Raw genomic sequence first — 13,319 nt, 5'->3', positions numbered from 1 at the left:
TGCTTCTCCTTAGAGCATGGCTTCCGGGTTTCACGGCTCCACCCCAGTCAAACTCCCCCAGCATATTGACTCTTCTCCATCCCAATTCCCCCCAACCCCCGAACAGCCCCAGGCCCATCACCAGCCTCCTGTTGTCAGCCTTCCTGTCTGCCTCAGGCCCAATCCTGCTAGTCTCCACTTCCCCTGTGCCTTTTTACCACCTGGCAATTGCCACTCCTTCTCCCCCGCCAGCCACCAAGTCCCCAAATATAAAATGGAGACAGTGAGACTGTTCTCCCAGGGGTGTGGGAAAGCCCCTGCTCAAGACCTAAGCCACTGCAGAGGCTCAAAGGGGATTGGTTCAGTTTAGACTTCAGATGTGCCTCCTCCTCCAGGGAGCCCTCCTGGTGTCCTCCATGTAAGTGAATCTCTTTCCTCTGCCCTTCCAGACACAGATCACCATTGCCTGCTCCCAGAGAATGGAGCCTGGGGCTTCCCTCGTGGCTCAGATGGTAAAGAATCTGCCTGCAATGCCGGAGACCCATGTTCGATCCCTGGGTCAGGAAGATCCCCTGGAGAAGGAAATGGCAGCCCACTCCAGTATTCTTGCCTGGAGAATTCCATGGACAGAGGAGCCTGGCGGGCTACAGTCCATGGGGTTGCAAAGAGTCAGACCTAACTAAGAGATTAACACACACACAGACACGGAGAATCCACAGCCTTCATGCTGTCTGAGAGCTCCATGGAGGTCCAGAAATGAAGACTCCTTCTTCACTATTTGTTCCTCTGACCATAACGGAACAAGCACGGGCTGCAAGGCGACCTCCACTTCTACAAGGTGAAGTCAGAGCCTGGGCCTGGCGTTCAAGGCCCATTCTGGGCTGGCCCCTGCATATGTCTCAAGCCCTGTCTCGCCCACCCCTGGTGCTCCCACAGGCCTGAACCCTCTGCAGTGGCCCCCTCTTCCACCGGGCCCCTTCCCTGCCCTCACCTCTCACACCCTGCTTCTGCTCTTCTCAGCTCTGGCATGTCCTTCAAGGTCTCCCTAGGACACTACTGCCTTCAGAAAGCTACTGCTACCCCTCCCTCAGGCCCCTGGGCTCCCTGCATGTGGACCCACTGGGTGCTGGGGGAGCTCCCACAGCCAAGGCATGTCTCACCCCACCTGTGCCCTGTGCCCAGCATGATGCCTGGCACACAGACTGGGCAGGAGCATTGGTTGAGTGAATGAGATCAGCTCAGGGCTTGGGGGCAGAGGGCATTTTCAAGGCTTCTTTGCCTGGAAAGGCTAGTCTGCCCCTGGCCTGCAGAGCCCCTCAGGCCCTGGTGCCCTGGGTGCAGCCCCTGGGGCTGGAGCACCAGACCCAGAGGCGTTCCGCTCAGCTGGCTGCTCTATCTCGGGCCATCTTGCCGCCATGGCGGCCGCTCCTCCCAGCCCAGTATCTGGGGCCTTCATCTCCCCAAGGCGGAGCTGGACTAGCCCTGACTTCTTCCCCACTGTGTCCCGGCTTGAATGTCTTCCATTATCACGCACCTCTCTGCACCCCACCCTACACATGAAGCTGGCTGCTCGAGAACTTCCAACTCAGTTCCTGCCTTTCCTCAGGCTGCTCCTGCTTCCTGGCACCACCCCTTCCTCCAGCCTCTCAAAATGAATCAAAGGCCACCTCCTCCAGGAAGCCTTTCTGGGTGTATTGGCATGACTCCTATAGGAGCGGGGGAGGGACAGACTGTGATCTGCTCCCGCACGACGCTTGCCAGGCCCGGCTCCTACCCTATGTGCAAAAAGGGTCCCCGTCTTACACCACTGCCCACCAGCTGGGGTCTGCGGACACATCACTTCTCTAGTCCCACCCTCAGTTTTCAAATCTCTGCAATGGGAATAGAAAGGCCCACCTTCTGGGATGGACAAGTGATGGCTTGTGCTCAGCATTACCCACCCAGCACATTCAGGCCTCAGTTCACCAACTCCCTTCGCTAGAAGAGAAGCCCAAATCTCAGAGAGGTCCAGACCCTCCCTGGATAACTGGGTAACTCAGTTGTCACACCTGAAGCAGGCCTGCCCCGCCCAGTCCTCCCAGCCCCTCCCCCTGCTTGCATCGCCCCTCCCCTTCCAGCTCCTGCCCCGCCCACCGTCGCCCCGCCCCGCTCACAGCGCTCTTCCCAGTTCCGCGTCGCCCCGCCCACCGCAGCCGCGCCCCGCCCCGCGCCCGCCCTACCTTCCTGCCCGCCTCGTTGTTGTGCAGGTTCATGAGGCGCCTGGCGTTTTTCTTGATCTCGCGGGCGTCCACGAAGCGCCGGGAGAAGTCAATGCCATAGCGCACGTCGGCGGAGCAGCCGCCCCACTTCCAGCCCTCGGCCTGGTTGTAGTAGCCCTGCTTCTCGCGGTCGCAGCCGCAGTTGCTGAGGTTGCCCTGGCTGCAGGCGGCGGTGACCGCGTGGGCCACGCCGGCCGCGGTGATGGCGTAGGTGAAGGCGGCCTCACGGCTCCCTGCGGGGAGGGGACGGGTGCGGACGGTGAGCCCCGCAGGTCCCGGCCGCGTGGGCTCGGGGCCAGGCGCTGGGCCCTGATCCTGCTGCCGGCCAGCCGTGTGACCCTGGGCTCAGCCCTGGCCCTCTCTGAGCTTCCGACTCAGCCACGTCGGGCTGATGGAACCCACCTGGCAGGGCTTGTCGTAAGGACAGTACACCCTGGGCACTCGGTGCGTGCCCTGGCCCTGCCGCCACACGGAAGACCCTTCTCTTTCTGTCCCAGGAGCCTGGGCGGGGGCCCAGTTTCCTCCTGGGAGACAACGCAATCGGGGGTCCTGGGAGGGGCTGTTTGGGGTCTGCACCTCTGCCAGCCTCCCAGCGCTGCTCTTCAGGAGCGGACCACCTGTGCTGATTCCTTCAGGGGCGCCCACCCCACCGGCCAGGGGCCAGGCAGAATCCTCCGAGCTTGCGGTGGACCCCGAACCCGTTTGCTGCCATCTCTCTCTCTAACCACCCACTGTCACCCCCTCACCAGGCCCTGGCCGCCTGAATCTTCCTTCTCCATCAGCCCTGCCTGCTTCAGGGGCCACTGAACTCCCAGGCTGGGGCACGGGTTTCCCCCGCCACCCGCACTCCCCAGCCATCCTCCAGGCGGGTGCAAAGTGCAGTTCCGCACACACCTGTGCTACATACACATTCCCTCCCTCTCCTCTGCCTGAGCTGGAAAGGGAAGGCCTGAAGTCTGTGCAGGTTGGATCCCCAGCCCTCTCTCCCTATCTTCCACCCCAAACAACTCAAATTCCGGTGCTGGTCACATGCTCCTGGAGGTTTCCTGGTCTTTTGGGTGGAATTTCCTTCCCTTTCATGCCCAAATTTTTACAACCTTTCAACGCCAGTTCCAATGTCTCCTCCTCCAAGCAGCCTTTCCAGACCACCAGCCAGAAGACAGCCCGGGCTGCCTGACCACCCTCAGTGGCAGATCTGACCCTCTCATTGCTCTTGACACTGTTCACCCGGTGAGCCCGACCACTGGGACTTCCTGGCTCCACGTGGGTCAAAGGCCCCTCAGTTGGGCAGTCCCAACTTGAATTCTTTATTTCCCACGCCCCGTCCCCTGCCTGTGCATCCAGCCATTCCAGCCCCAGTCTCTCGGGCACCCCTCACCTTGCCCACAAGCAGAGAGGCTCCCTGAGGGCCACGACTGAGACTGTGTGGTCCCCAGCACCTGCCACTACGGGTCTGGAGCTCAGTGGTGTTGACTGGACCAAAGCCCAGCTCTGGTGAGCGGCAATGGTGGTGCCCTCAGCCACAGCAGGGCGTGGCCCAGTTGGACTCAGGGGGGGCCTGGAAACCCAGGAGCCCTCCTCGCACAAGCCCACCCAAGAGTGCCAACGTGCCCCGTGTGCTTGCCTACTGTTCCTGTTGTTGGGGGCTGGCATGGTCCCCCAGGTTGAGAAAGGGTTGAGAGTCAAGTTAGGTCCATTCCACGAGCATCCACTGAGCACCGACTGCCTGCCCGGCCTTGTCCTGGGTGCTGGCCTTGTGCTCTGGGGCCCACCTCTTCACCCACCAACCGGCTGAGGGGGGCTCATCCAGAGGGGGTCCCCACTCCCCTAGGAGGCTCACCCTTGGTGGGGGTACTCATCCTGAGCGAGTACCTACACTCTGGGGGCTCATCCTGGGGGCTCACTTATCTGGGGTCCCTGCTCCCGGGGTTTCTCCCATTCAGGATGAGGACCAAGGTCTCAGGGGCCCAGGGCGGAGGAGGCTTTGGTCGGCCTCTGCCTCTCGGAGGGGGCCATGGCTTCCTGGAAATTTCCATCCTCTGAGAAGAGCTGAGGGAAGGGTGGTATCCGACATCCCTTCCTCCCTAGGAAGACCAGGGGCTGCAAAGGGCGCCGCCTTCCCAGGGCCTTGCTGCTCATCCGCCCCTCTTCCCGGGCAGGCCCGTCCTGCCTACACTTTCCCCTCCTGCCCGGGGACCACTCTGATGGCACTGCTCAGTCAGAAGTCCGCCTCAGCCCAGTGAGGGGCTCTTGGAGAAGCACGGAGGAGCCCTGGTCCCACACCATCCAGGCCACTAGCCAGGAGCACCAGACAGACAGGGACAGGGAGAGCACGGTGTGAAGTGGGCGCCTGAACTATTGCTGGTGTTGGTGTCTCCCGAGCCCAGCAGAGCCTGCTGACTAGCTCATGCATGGGCAGGGGAGGTGGCAGTGAACTTCGCGGTCCAGGAGAGAAGGTGACCACGGAGCTCTGCAAGGAGGCCACAAGGAACCATGGAACCTCCAAGGATTCCTCAACCTGCCTCTCAGTGGGGGGTTGGGGGTGGGGTGGAGTAGTCAGGGAAGGCTTCCTGCAAGAGGTGACATCTTAAAGTAAGTCTTAACAAGAAGTATGTGTTAACTCATCATGGTTTGTGTGTGTGAATGTGTGTATGTGTGAATGTGTGTGTGGTGTGTGTGACTGTGTATATGGTGTCCAAGTATGTGAGTGTGTGTACGTATAGTTGTGTGGTGGGTGCACGCTCCTGGTGCACGTACAGCAGGTGCAGAGGTGTGCAACAATTTGGTGTTCCTGGGCCAGGAGTAGGAGATCAAGAGTCGAGAAAAAAGAGGTGGCCGAGGTGCCAGGGAGCCAGTGTGTGGGTGGCCAGAGATGTCCCGTGAAGCAGGTGGCTCTTTCTGCCGGTGTGGGGGTGTGAGAGAAGCTGCGGGGTTTAGATCTTAGAGCCCATGCTGGCTGCGGGGCGAGGGGGCTCCTGGAACTATTTAGCAAGCAGATCAGCGGAGCTGTGCTTCCCTCCTCCTCACCGGCTCTCACAGCACCAGCACTCCCTGACCCTTCATACGTGTCCTCATCGACCTGTCCCGACGATCATGTGACAGGTTTTATCCTTATTCCCATATCATAGGTGAGAACACCGAGGTACACAGAAGCTGTGAAGTGAAGTGAAGTGAAAGTCACTCAGTAGTGTCCGACTCTTTGTGACCCCATGGACTATACAGTCCGTGGAATCCTCCAGGCCAGAATACTGGAATGGGTAGCCCTTGCCTTCTCCAGGGGATCTTCCCAACCCAGGGATGGAACCCAGGTTTCCCTCATTGCAAGTGGATTCTTTACCAGCTGAACTACAAGGGAAGCCCAAGAATACTGGAGTGGGTAGCCTATCCCTTCTCCAGGGGATCTTCCTGACCCGGGAATTGAACCAGGGTCTCCTGCAGTGCAGACAGATTCTTTACCAACTGAGCTATCGGGAAGCTGTGAAATGAGGTGTTAATGGCTGAAGCAGGACTTGAACCGGGGCAGTGGAATCCAAGCCCAGCTTTGCAGAGGGAGGGCCTGGGGCATAGGTCATGGAGGTCATCCTACCTGCTCCGTGGCCCTTTGCCCTCAGTCATCTTGGGCAGGAGGAGACTGGGAAGAGGATGCACAGCCCCTTGGAGGGGGTGAGATTCTGCCTCTGCCTCTGCATCTGTGGGCGGTGGGGTAGGGGGTGGGGGAGTGCTAACCAGCAGGTGAACACTGGTTGGGAGCCCTGGGGAGGCAGAGCTAGCCTCGGAATGGGCGTGCCACACGCTGGGCACCGGGCAGGGGGTGAGGAATCTCCTCTGGTTGTGTAATCCACCAGGAGGCCAGGCCCACGGAGTTAAAAGCCCCACAACCAAGCCCTGCCTGTGCGAGCAGGGTGTGGGCGAGCCCTCGGAGGCCCTGGACCCCCGCACTCCATCCTCTTCTTCCCCAAACGCCCTCCTCCCCAGCAGCAGCCAGAAGGGGGACTCCCACATCCCCCACCCTAAAGCGCCAAGCAGGCCAGCAGGTGCCCAGGCCAGGGACGGCTGCGTGTTTGGAGGGCATTTCACAGAACCCCTCCTCCCATCTTTTCTGCTCCCGCCTGGTTTCTGCCCCGTACTCAGCTCAGACCCAGTTACTCATCAGTTACTCACCCGGTTGCCACTCCCGCTAATTCCTTTTTTATTTGGTTTTAATGAGCCAAGCCCTCTCATCTCACCATGGAGACAAGCGGGAGGTGAGCATGAGGGAGGCATGGTTTGGGGAGCTGAGGAGTCACGTGGGGTTCGGGATGGAGGGGATTGCTCACCCCCCCCCCCCGCCCCGCTGCATTCTGCAGGCGCATCTCATTTAATGCAACGGCTTTGTCGCTCCATTTCACAGAACTGGACGCTGACTCTGGGGGCCGACTCACAGTGTGCCTGGCCTGGAGGGAGGACATGGGCCCCTCCCCCACCAGATCACACCGGGGCGGCTGCCTGTCCTCCAGGGTGAGAAGGGGGAGGGCTTGGATTAGAGAGAAGCCCCTCAAACCCGTGGGCCTTGTCCCAGCAAACATCCGGGATTCCCGGCCCCTGAGATGCCCTCCAGCCCTGCCCACCTGTCCCACCCACCACTCCTTGAAGCCCTGCTTGTCCAAGCCCAACAGCTGGTCGCCTGTGGGCAGGTGCAGCTGCGCCCCCATGCACACCACTCTGCTGGGATAAACAGGGCAAGGCCCAATTCCTTGCTGCCTACGTGGAGAACATGGCTCCCTCTTCATGGAGCCCTGCCTGCCTGCCCATGTGCCTGCAGCTCACCCAGGCTCTGAACGCAGATAGGAGGACTCCTGCTTCCCGAAGCCCTGCTTTGGGGTGAAATGCCCGCCCCTGGCTCTTGCCAGGTGCCCGCAGGCTGCAGGGGTGGTGGACGGGATCCATGTCTGACTCCTCTGTGTGCCCCCACCCCGCAGCGTTACTCCCTGAGCCCCCATGTGAGCAGGGAGGGGGCTGGACGCGCGACAGGCATCATCCCCTTCTGTCTCCACGACCACCCACGGAATAACTCCTCTGAATGAGACCCATCTCACAGATGGGAACACTGAGCCTCAGTGCTGGGAAGTGATTTGCTCAGGCAGCAGCAGTGACAGACACATGAGCACAGCGGCTGCTCCAGATGCAGCTGGTGATGGGGGTGGGGAGCTGGGTGGAGGCAGCGGGGACAGTCTGTGTGGGGCCAGCCGCTGTCCTGGGGGGCACTCTTTGTTCTCGGGAGCCCAGGGGCCCCGCTTGGGATCCGGAGCCCACCCCAGACGGATCTGCACCCGCAGACCACAGAGCCAGCAGCAGGTCCGGCTGTCTGTCTGGCACTCAGGAAGTCAAGATGGGCTCTGTGAGCCACGCAGGGCTCCCAGCCCGAGGTTTCAGGGAAGCAGAGGGAGGTTCGGGCAGACGCGGGAGGAGCAGGCAGGAAAGCCCTGAACTTGCAGTCTCATACCTGCTGCGCAGCCCCAGGCAAGCCACAAACGCTCTCGGAGCCTGTGCCCCTTTTGCCCCACGGTCCCAGGAGAGCTCAAAGAGCAAACATAAATAGGCATTGCCCTCACGGTCACCAAATGAGGGGGCCAGGGCGGGCCACGGACGACCAGGTACAACTCGGGGCCCCCAGGACGGGCCGGGCGCCTCTCTGCGCTATCCGCAGCCTCCTCCCAGGCAGCCTGCCCAGCTGTCCCCTCCACACATATTCTAGATGAATCCAAAACAGCTGACCCTCGGAGACCACTGTCCCATAGGTAAACCGAGGCGCTGGCCACTCAGGGGCCATCCAGCTCTGCTCTCTCTTTCCTATTGGTTACTCAGACTTAACCCCGCCCCTCCAAGCAAAGACCCACCCCCACCCCCATCCCACCACTGCATGCCAGCCAGACCTGAGGTCCAGAGAAAAAGGGTCTTCCCAGATCATAAGGGCCTCGCTAACCCTTCCATCCCCTCACCCAGACCTCAAGGAGGACGCTGGGGACCAGGCAGTGGTTTGTGAGCAGTTACTGGAGGAGACAGGCTTCCCAGGTAGCTCAGTGGTACAGAATCCGCCTGCAATGCAGGAGACACAGGTTTGATCCCTGAGTCGGGAAGATCCCCTGGAGGAGGAAATGGCCACCCACTCCAGTATGCATGCCTGGAGAATCCCATGGACAGAGGGGCCTGGCACGGTATCTTCAGAAAGCCACCACCAGCACTAATTGAGCTCAAGATGACCTGATTAACTGCGGGCCTGGGGAGGCACGGCGAGCAAGGCGCTTGTCCCCTCCGAGAAGGGAAGCTGGGAGGGCCTGAGGGGCCATCCGGTGCTCCTCCACAAGGAGTCTGAGGCCCAGACAGAGACAGCATGCTGCCCAAAGTCACACAGCGGCTCAGGAAGTGGGCGAACCCAGACCTGACATTCCGAAATGACTGAGGTGAGGTCAAAGTCAAAGGTCCCAGGGAGCAGCCTCAGAGTCAGAGCCCTCGAGTTCAAGTCTAGACCCTAAAACTGACCAGTTGGGTGGCCTTGGACCAATCAAGGGGCCTTTGAATATCTCAGTGTTTCCGCTTTGCAAAATAAGGATGAGGGTAATTGCTCTGATATGGCTGAGTCCCCACGTCAGAGGACCCATGAGTGGTCCCAGGGGCAGGCCTGGCCCAGCACACAGAGGGTGGCTGACCTGCACTTCATGTCCACACGTGTGTCACACACCACACACGGACTCTCCGTGGTGCACACAGGTTCGGGCATCCTGTGTACCGCTGCCTGTGTTCTCACACGTGTGTCCGGGGTGTATGCCTGGACCCACACGTGCACAAATGCAGTTCCCATGAGCGTGAGCAAACGTGTGCCCGTCTTGTGGCCAACAGCTTGGCTCTGTCAAACCCCACCTCTCTGCCAACCTGCACTTCCCCTGCTTTGAGAAAACACAGTATTTTCTACAATTCAGTAATAAAAAGGCAAACAACCCAATTAAAAACAGGCAAAGGATCTGAATGGACAGTTCTCCAAAGAAGGAATAAAAATGGCCATTAAGCCCACAAAAAGACGCTCGACATCATTAGCCATCAAGGGCGTGCAGATCAAAGCCACGACGCGAGCATGTCACATCCACTTTGCTGTCGTTGTTCAGCGGCCAAGTCGTGTCCGACTCTTTGTGACCCCGTGGACTGCAGCACGCCAGGCTTCCCTGTCCCTCACCATCTCCTGGAGTTTGCCCACGTTCATGTCCATTGAATCAGTGATGCCATCCAACCCTCTCATCCTCTGTCGCACCCACTAGAATGACTAAAATAAAAAGACACTAACAAGTGTTGATGAAGATGTGGAGAAACCAGAACCCTCATGCGCCGCTGGTGGGAATGGGTATGCAAACGGTTTGGCAGTTCCTCAAAATGTTAAATACAGAGTGACTCTGTAACCCAGCAACCCCTCCCCTAGATATGTACCCAAGAGAAACGAACGTGTGTCCACGCAACAGCTTGTGTGTGAATACTCATGGCAGCATGATTCTCAACAGCCAGAAGGTGGAAACAACCCGGATACCCATCAGCGGATGAAGAAAGCACGGTCCCTCAACACAACAAAACACGGCAGACACACAGAGGGACAAAGTATGGACACAGGCTACTGCGTGAATGAACCCTGAGAACGTGGGGCTCACAGCTGCCAGACGATGCCACTGATGTGAGAGGCCCAGAGCAGGCGAGTCCACAGGGACAGAAAGCAGCAAGTGTTGCCAGGGGCAAGGGGGACTGAAGGGCGACCGCTGCGGGGTACAGCATTGCTCTTTGGAGTGATGAAAATGTTCTGGATTGACTATGGTGATGGTTGCACAGCCTAAGACTACACTAAACCCTCTGAGTTGTATACTTTAAATGCATGGGTTGTACTGATATGAGCTATATCTGAATAAAGCTGCTATACAAACACAGCAGGGACTTCCCCGGTGGTCTGGTGGCTGAGACGCCACACTCCCAATGCAGGGGGCCCAGGTTCGATCCCTAGTCAGGGAACTTGATCCCACAGGCCGCAACCAAAAAGTGATCCCTCATGCTGCAAGGAAGATCAAAGACCCTGCGTGCTGCACCGACGCAGTCAAATAAAATAAATATTTTAAAAAATACAGCAAAAAGAACTGCCCCCAACCAAAAACAAACAAAAAGCCCTACAGCAGGTTTTCAGGGGATTGCACACAACTCGTCCTAGTCGATTTAAACCTTCATGGGGTCCCCCTCACAGTGAGGGTACTTAGCTCAGAGGAGGCAGGGGACCGGCCCGAGGTCACACGGAAGGCAGGCTGACCTCAGAGCTGGGATCTGACCCCAGACCCCAGGGTCCATGCTCGGACCACTCTCCACCCACCAGAACGGAGAAACCACACGGTCTGTCTCCCGCCTCTCTGACCAGACCTGGGACCCAGGCACCCTATTCCATCTCACCCCTCCTTCCTTCATGTCCCTGAAGTACCATCCATATGTCTCCCCAGCACCAAGCACAGTCCGCCCTCCTCACCGACCCCACGGACTGGAGCCCCTACCTACCCCCAAGCCCAGGACCGCCAGACAGCAGGGCAAGACTGGTGCATCACAGCCCAGGCGACTAATGGGCTGGGCGGGGGTTCACAGGGCGTGCAGGCAGACAGCCTCCGTCAGAACCACGGAGGGCTCGGCCGACAGGGTGGTTGTAGGGAGGCACTTGGGTGGAGGGTGGCCAGTGCAGGCCCCTCTCAGGAAGGAGGCTGAAGGGACTTCCCTAGAGGTCCAGGGACTAAGATCCTGCACTCCCAATGCAGGGGGCCCAGGTTCGATCCCTGGTCAGGGAACTAGGTCCCACATGCCACAGCTAAAAAGACCCTACATGCCACGACGAAGATAAAGATCCCGTGGGTCACGACTAAGACCCACACAGCCAAAATGATAAATAGACAGGGATACGGAAGGGAAGTCCTGAGCCACAAGAGAAGCGAGTCGTGCAAAGCTGCAAGGAACAGAGTTCAGGCAGAGGGAACAGCGATGCTGAGGCCCCGAGGACAGAATGAGATGGGGGCGTGTGGTTTGATGCAGGAGAGACAGCCACACCATGTCGACTCTGGGAGCCCACAGGGAGGATTTTACATTTTATTCTATGAAGATGAAAAGCCCCTGGAAGGTGCTGCTGTGATGGACATTGGAAAGGACGCTCTGCTGATGGCAGGGGTGTGGTGGAAGCAGGGAGACCCATGGGGAGGCTGTGGAAGGGTCTGGGTAAGAAACGCTGAGGGACTGCCAGGTGGAGGAGGTGAGCAGCCAGGCTTGGGATAGAGTCTGAGGGTGGAGCCAGTGGGACCAGCTGGGGGACTGGATGAGGAGGTTTGGGGAAAGACGCGTCCAAAAGGAATGCGCAGCTGCTGGGCCGTCACCACGAGAGGCGAGGAGAGGTCCCGGCTGGGGAAAATCAAGGCACTGCCTTGGCCATAAGTAGGGGGCAGCCGAGCACTCCCCTGCCCAGGAGACCCACAGCCCCGTCCAGATGGCCCTGGGGCTCCTGGGTGGCCCTGGCCCGGACCTTCACTCCCCCAAGTCTGTTTGCCCACGTAACACGGGGGTGGGGCCCAGTGCAGTGGGTTCCAAGCCTCCTTAACAGGATCCTTTGCCAGACTTGAACTTGAGATCCAAGTGAGGCTGCCAGGGCTGAAGTAGGGTAGGCACGTGGGCCAGGGTGGGCTCCTGGGCCCTCCAGGCCCAGCCAGTGGGACGCTGCCAGCTGGTGGGCTCCCCCGGCCCTCTGAGACCCCCACCCAATCTGAGTCTCAGACTCCCATGCGCTTGGAAGGCGGGGAGAATACCTCCCCTACCCACGGTGTACGTGGAGGGACGGAGGCCAGGAGACACCCCCAGCCGCACCAGCAGCTCCTGGGGTCCTCCAGCAGGGTAGGCGCAGTGCCCGTGTGGCCCCCGGCGCTGCTATGCCCCAGCCTGGCCCCTGGGCCCCAGCCTTGGCCCAGTCACGGGACCTGGGCAGGTGCCCCCTGCCTGCGGTGTGTCCCAGCACATGTGGGGTGAGGCAGGAGGCGGGGGCAGGCAAGCCCACAGGGACCTTGAGGCTGCCAGGCCCCGGAGCCCCATTTGTGCACCCGAAGACTCTGGAGCCCAGAGCCCCCGCCCTACCAGGACCCCTGCCAGCCCGACCTAGGGTTCTGGGAAAGGGGGCCCGGCCTGGACCCCCTGGGTGATGGCAGAGAGGCTCTCTTGCTCCCTGTTGCCTCTTTCTGAATCCCCCCCGCACCACCTCTTGGGGTCCAGGCAGTGGAGCGAGGGTTCTGGAAGTGCTCAGCGCACGTGGCGGCTTTTACCGCCCATCTCAGAGCCGCCTGGACCTGGGCCTGGGTGGGTGAGCGGGTGGGCACGGGCCCGCCTGTGACCCGTGTGTGTTGCCCTCTCTGGGTCCCTCTTGCTGGGAGGCTCTGCCGGTCCCTGCCCACCCCCATTGCGTCTCCATCCCTCTGTCCCTCGCTGCGCCCCCCTCTGGCCCCACCCGGCCCCCACCCCGCTAGTTCCTGGCTGAGTCAGTGTCTCCGCGCTAAGCTCTTCCCCGCCGTCGTCATAAACACAGGGCTGGAAACAGCCCTGCCAGGTCCGAACACGCCGGCACGCCCGTGCCCGAGGCCTTTGTTCTGACCTAGCGGGGCCCTCGCGCCCGCAGCGGCCTTCCCGCTGAGCCAGGCTTGGGCTGGCCTTCCAGGGGCTCCCGTCCTGCCTGGGGCTCTGGGAGGGCTGGCCCGGTGTCTCCCAGGAAGGACCCAGCTTCCGGCGGGCGGCCCCTCTCCTGAGGGGGGTCAGCCCCGGGCAGCCTGCCCTAGAGACGCTCCCCCGCACAGGCCTTGCAGCAAAATCAGCGGATGCCTGTGAGAGGGAACTGGGCGTGACCAGAGCCCCCTCCCCACGTTCTGCAGTTGCCCCCTGCCCCCTCCCCCAACCAGGCACCTGGATCCTCACTGAGCACAGGGCTGCACCGTGGGTTCAGATGACTATTTCTTGCCCGTGTGTGACCTCGGGCAGCTCAGGCTTCCAGGGGCTCTGTCTGTGCCGTGTGGA

The 13,319-nt window shown here is 60.4% G+C and overlaps 1 protein-coding gene across 2 annotated transcripts in view; it reads right to left on the bottom strand.

Annotated features, from left to right (window-relative positions):
• Positions 1-13,319, bottom strand: part of WNT7B (Wnt family member 7B) — a 54,026-nt gene that overhangs the window by 6,359 nt on the left and 34,348 nt on the right. For both annotated transcript variants that reach the window (XM_027540513.1, XM_027540512.1), the window contains exon 3: positions 2,199-2,470. In XM_027540513.1, coding sequence (XP_027396314.1) covers positions 2,199-2,470 — 272 coding nt within the window. The remainder of the gene's footprint in view (positions 1-2,198; positions 2,471-13,319) is intronic.

The sequence above is a fragment of the Bos indicus x Bos taurus genome, chromosome 5 (assembly GCF_003369695.1).
Source record: "Bos indicus x Bos taurus breed Angus x Brahman F1 hybrid chromosome 5, Bos_hybrid_MaternalHap_v2.0, whole genome shotgun sequence".
NCBI lineage: Eukaryota > Metazoa > Chordata > Mammalia > Artiodactyla > Bovidae > Bos > Bos indicus x Bos taurus.
Note: the sequence above shows the minus strand (reverse complement) of the source record. Positions and strands in the feature narration are given on the sequence as shown.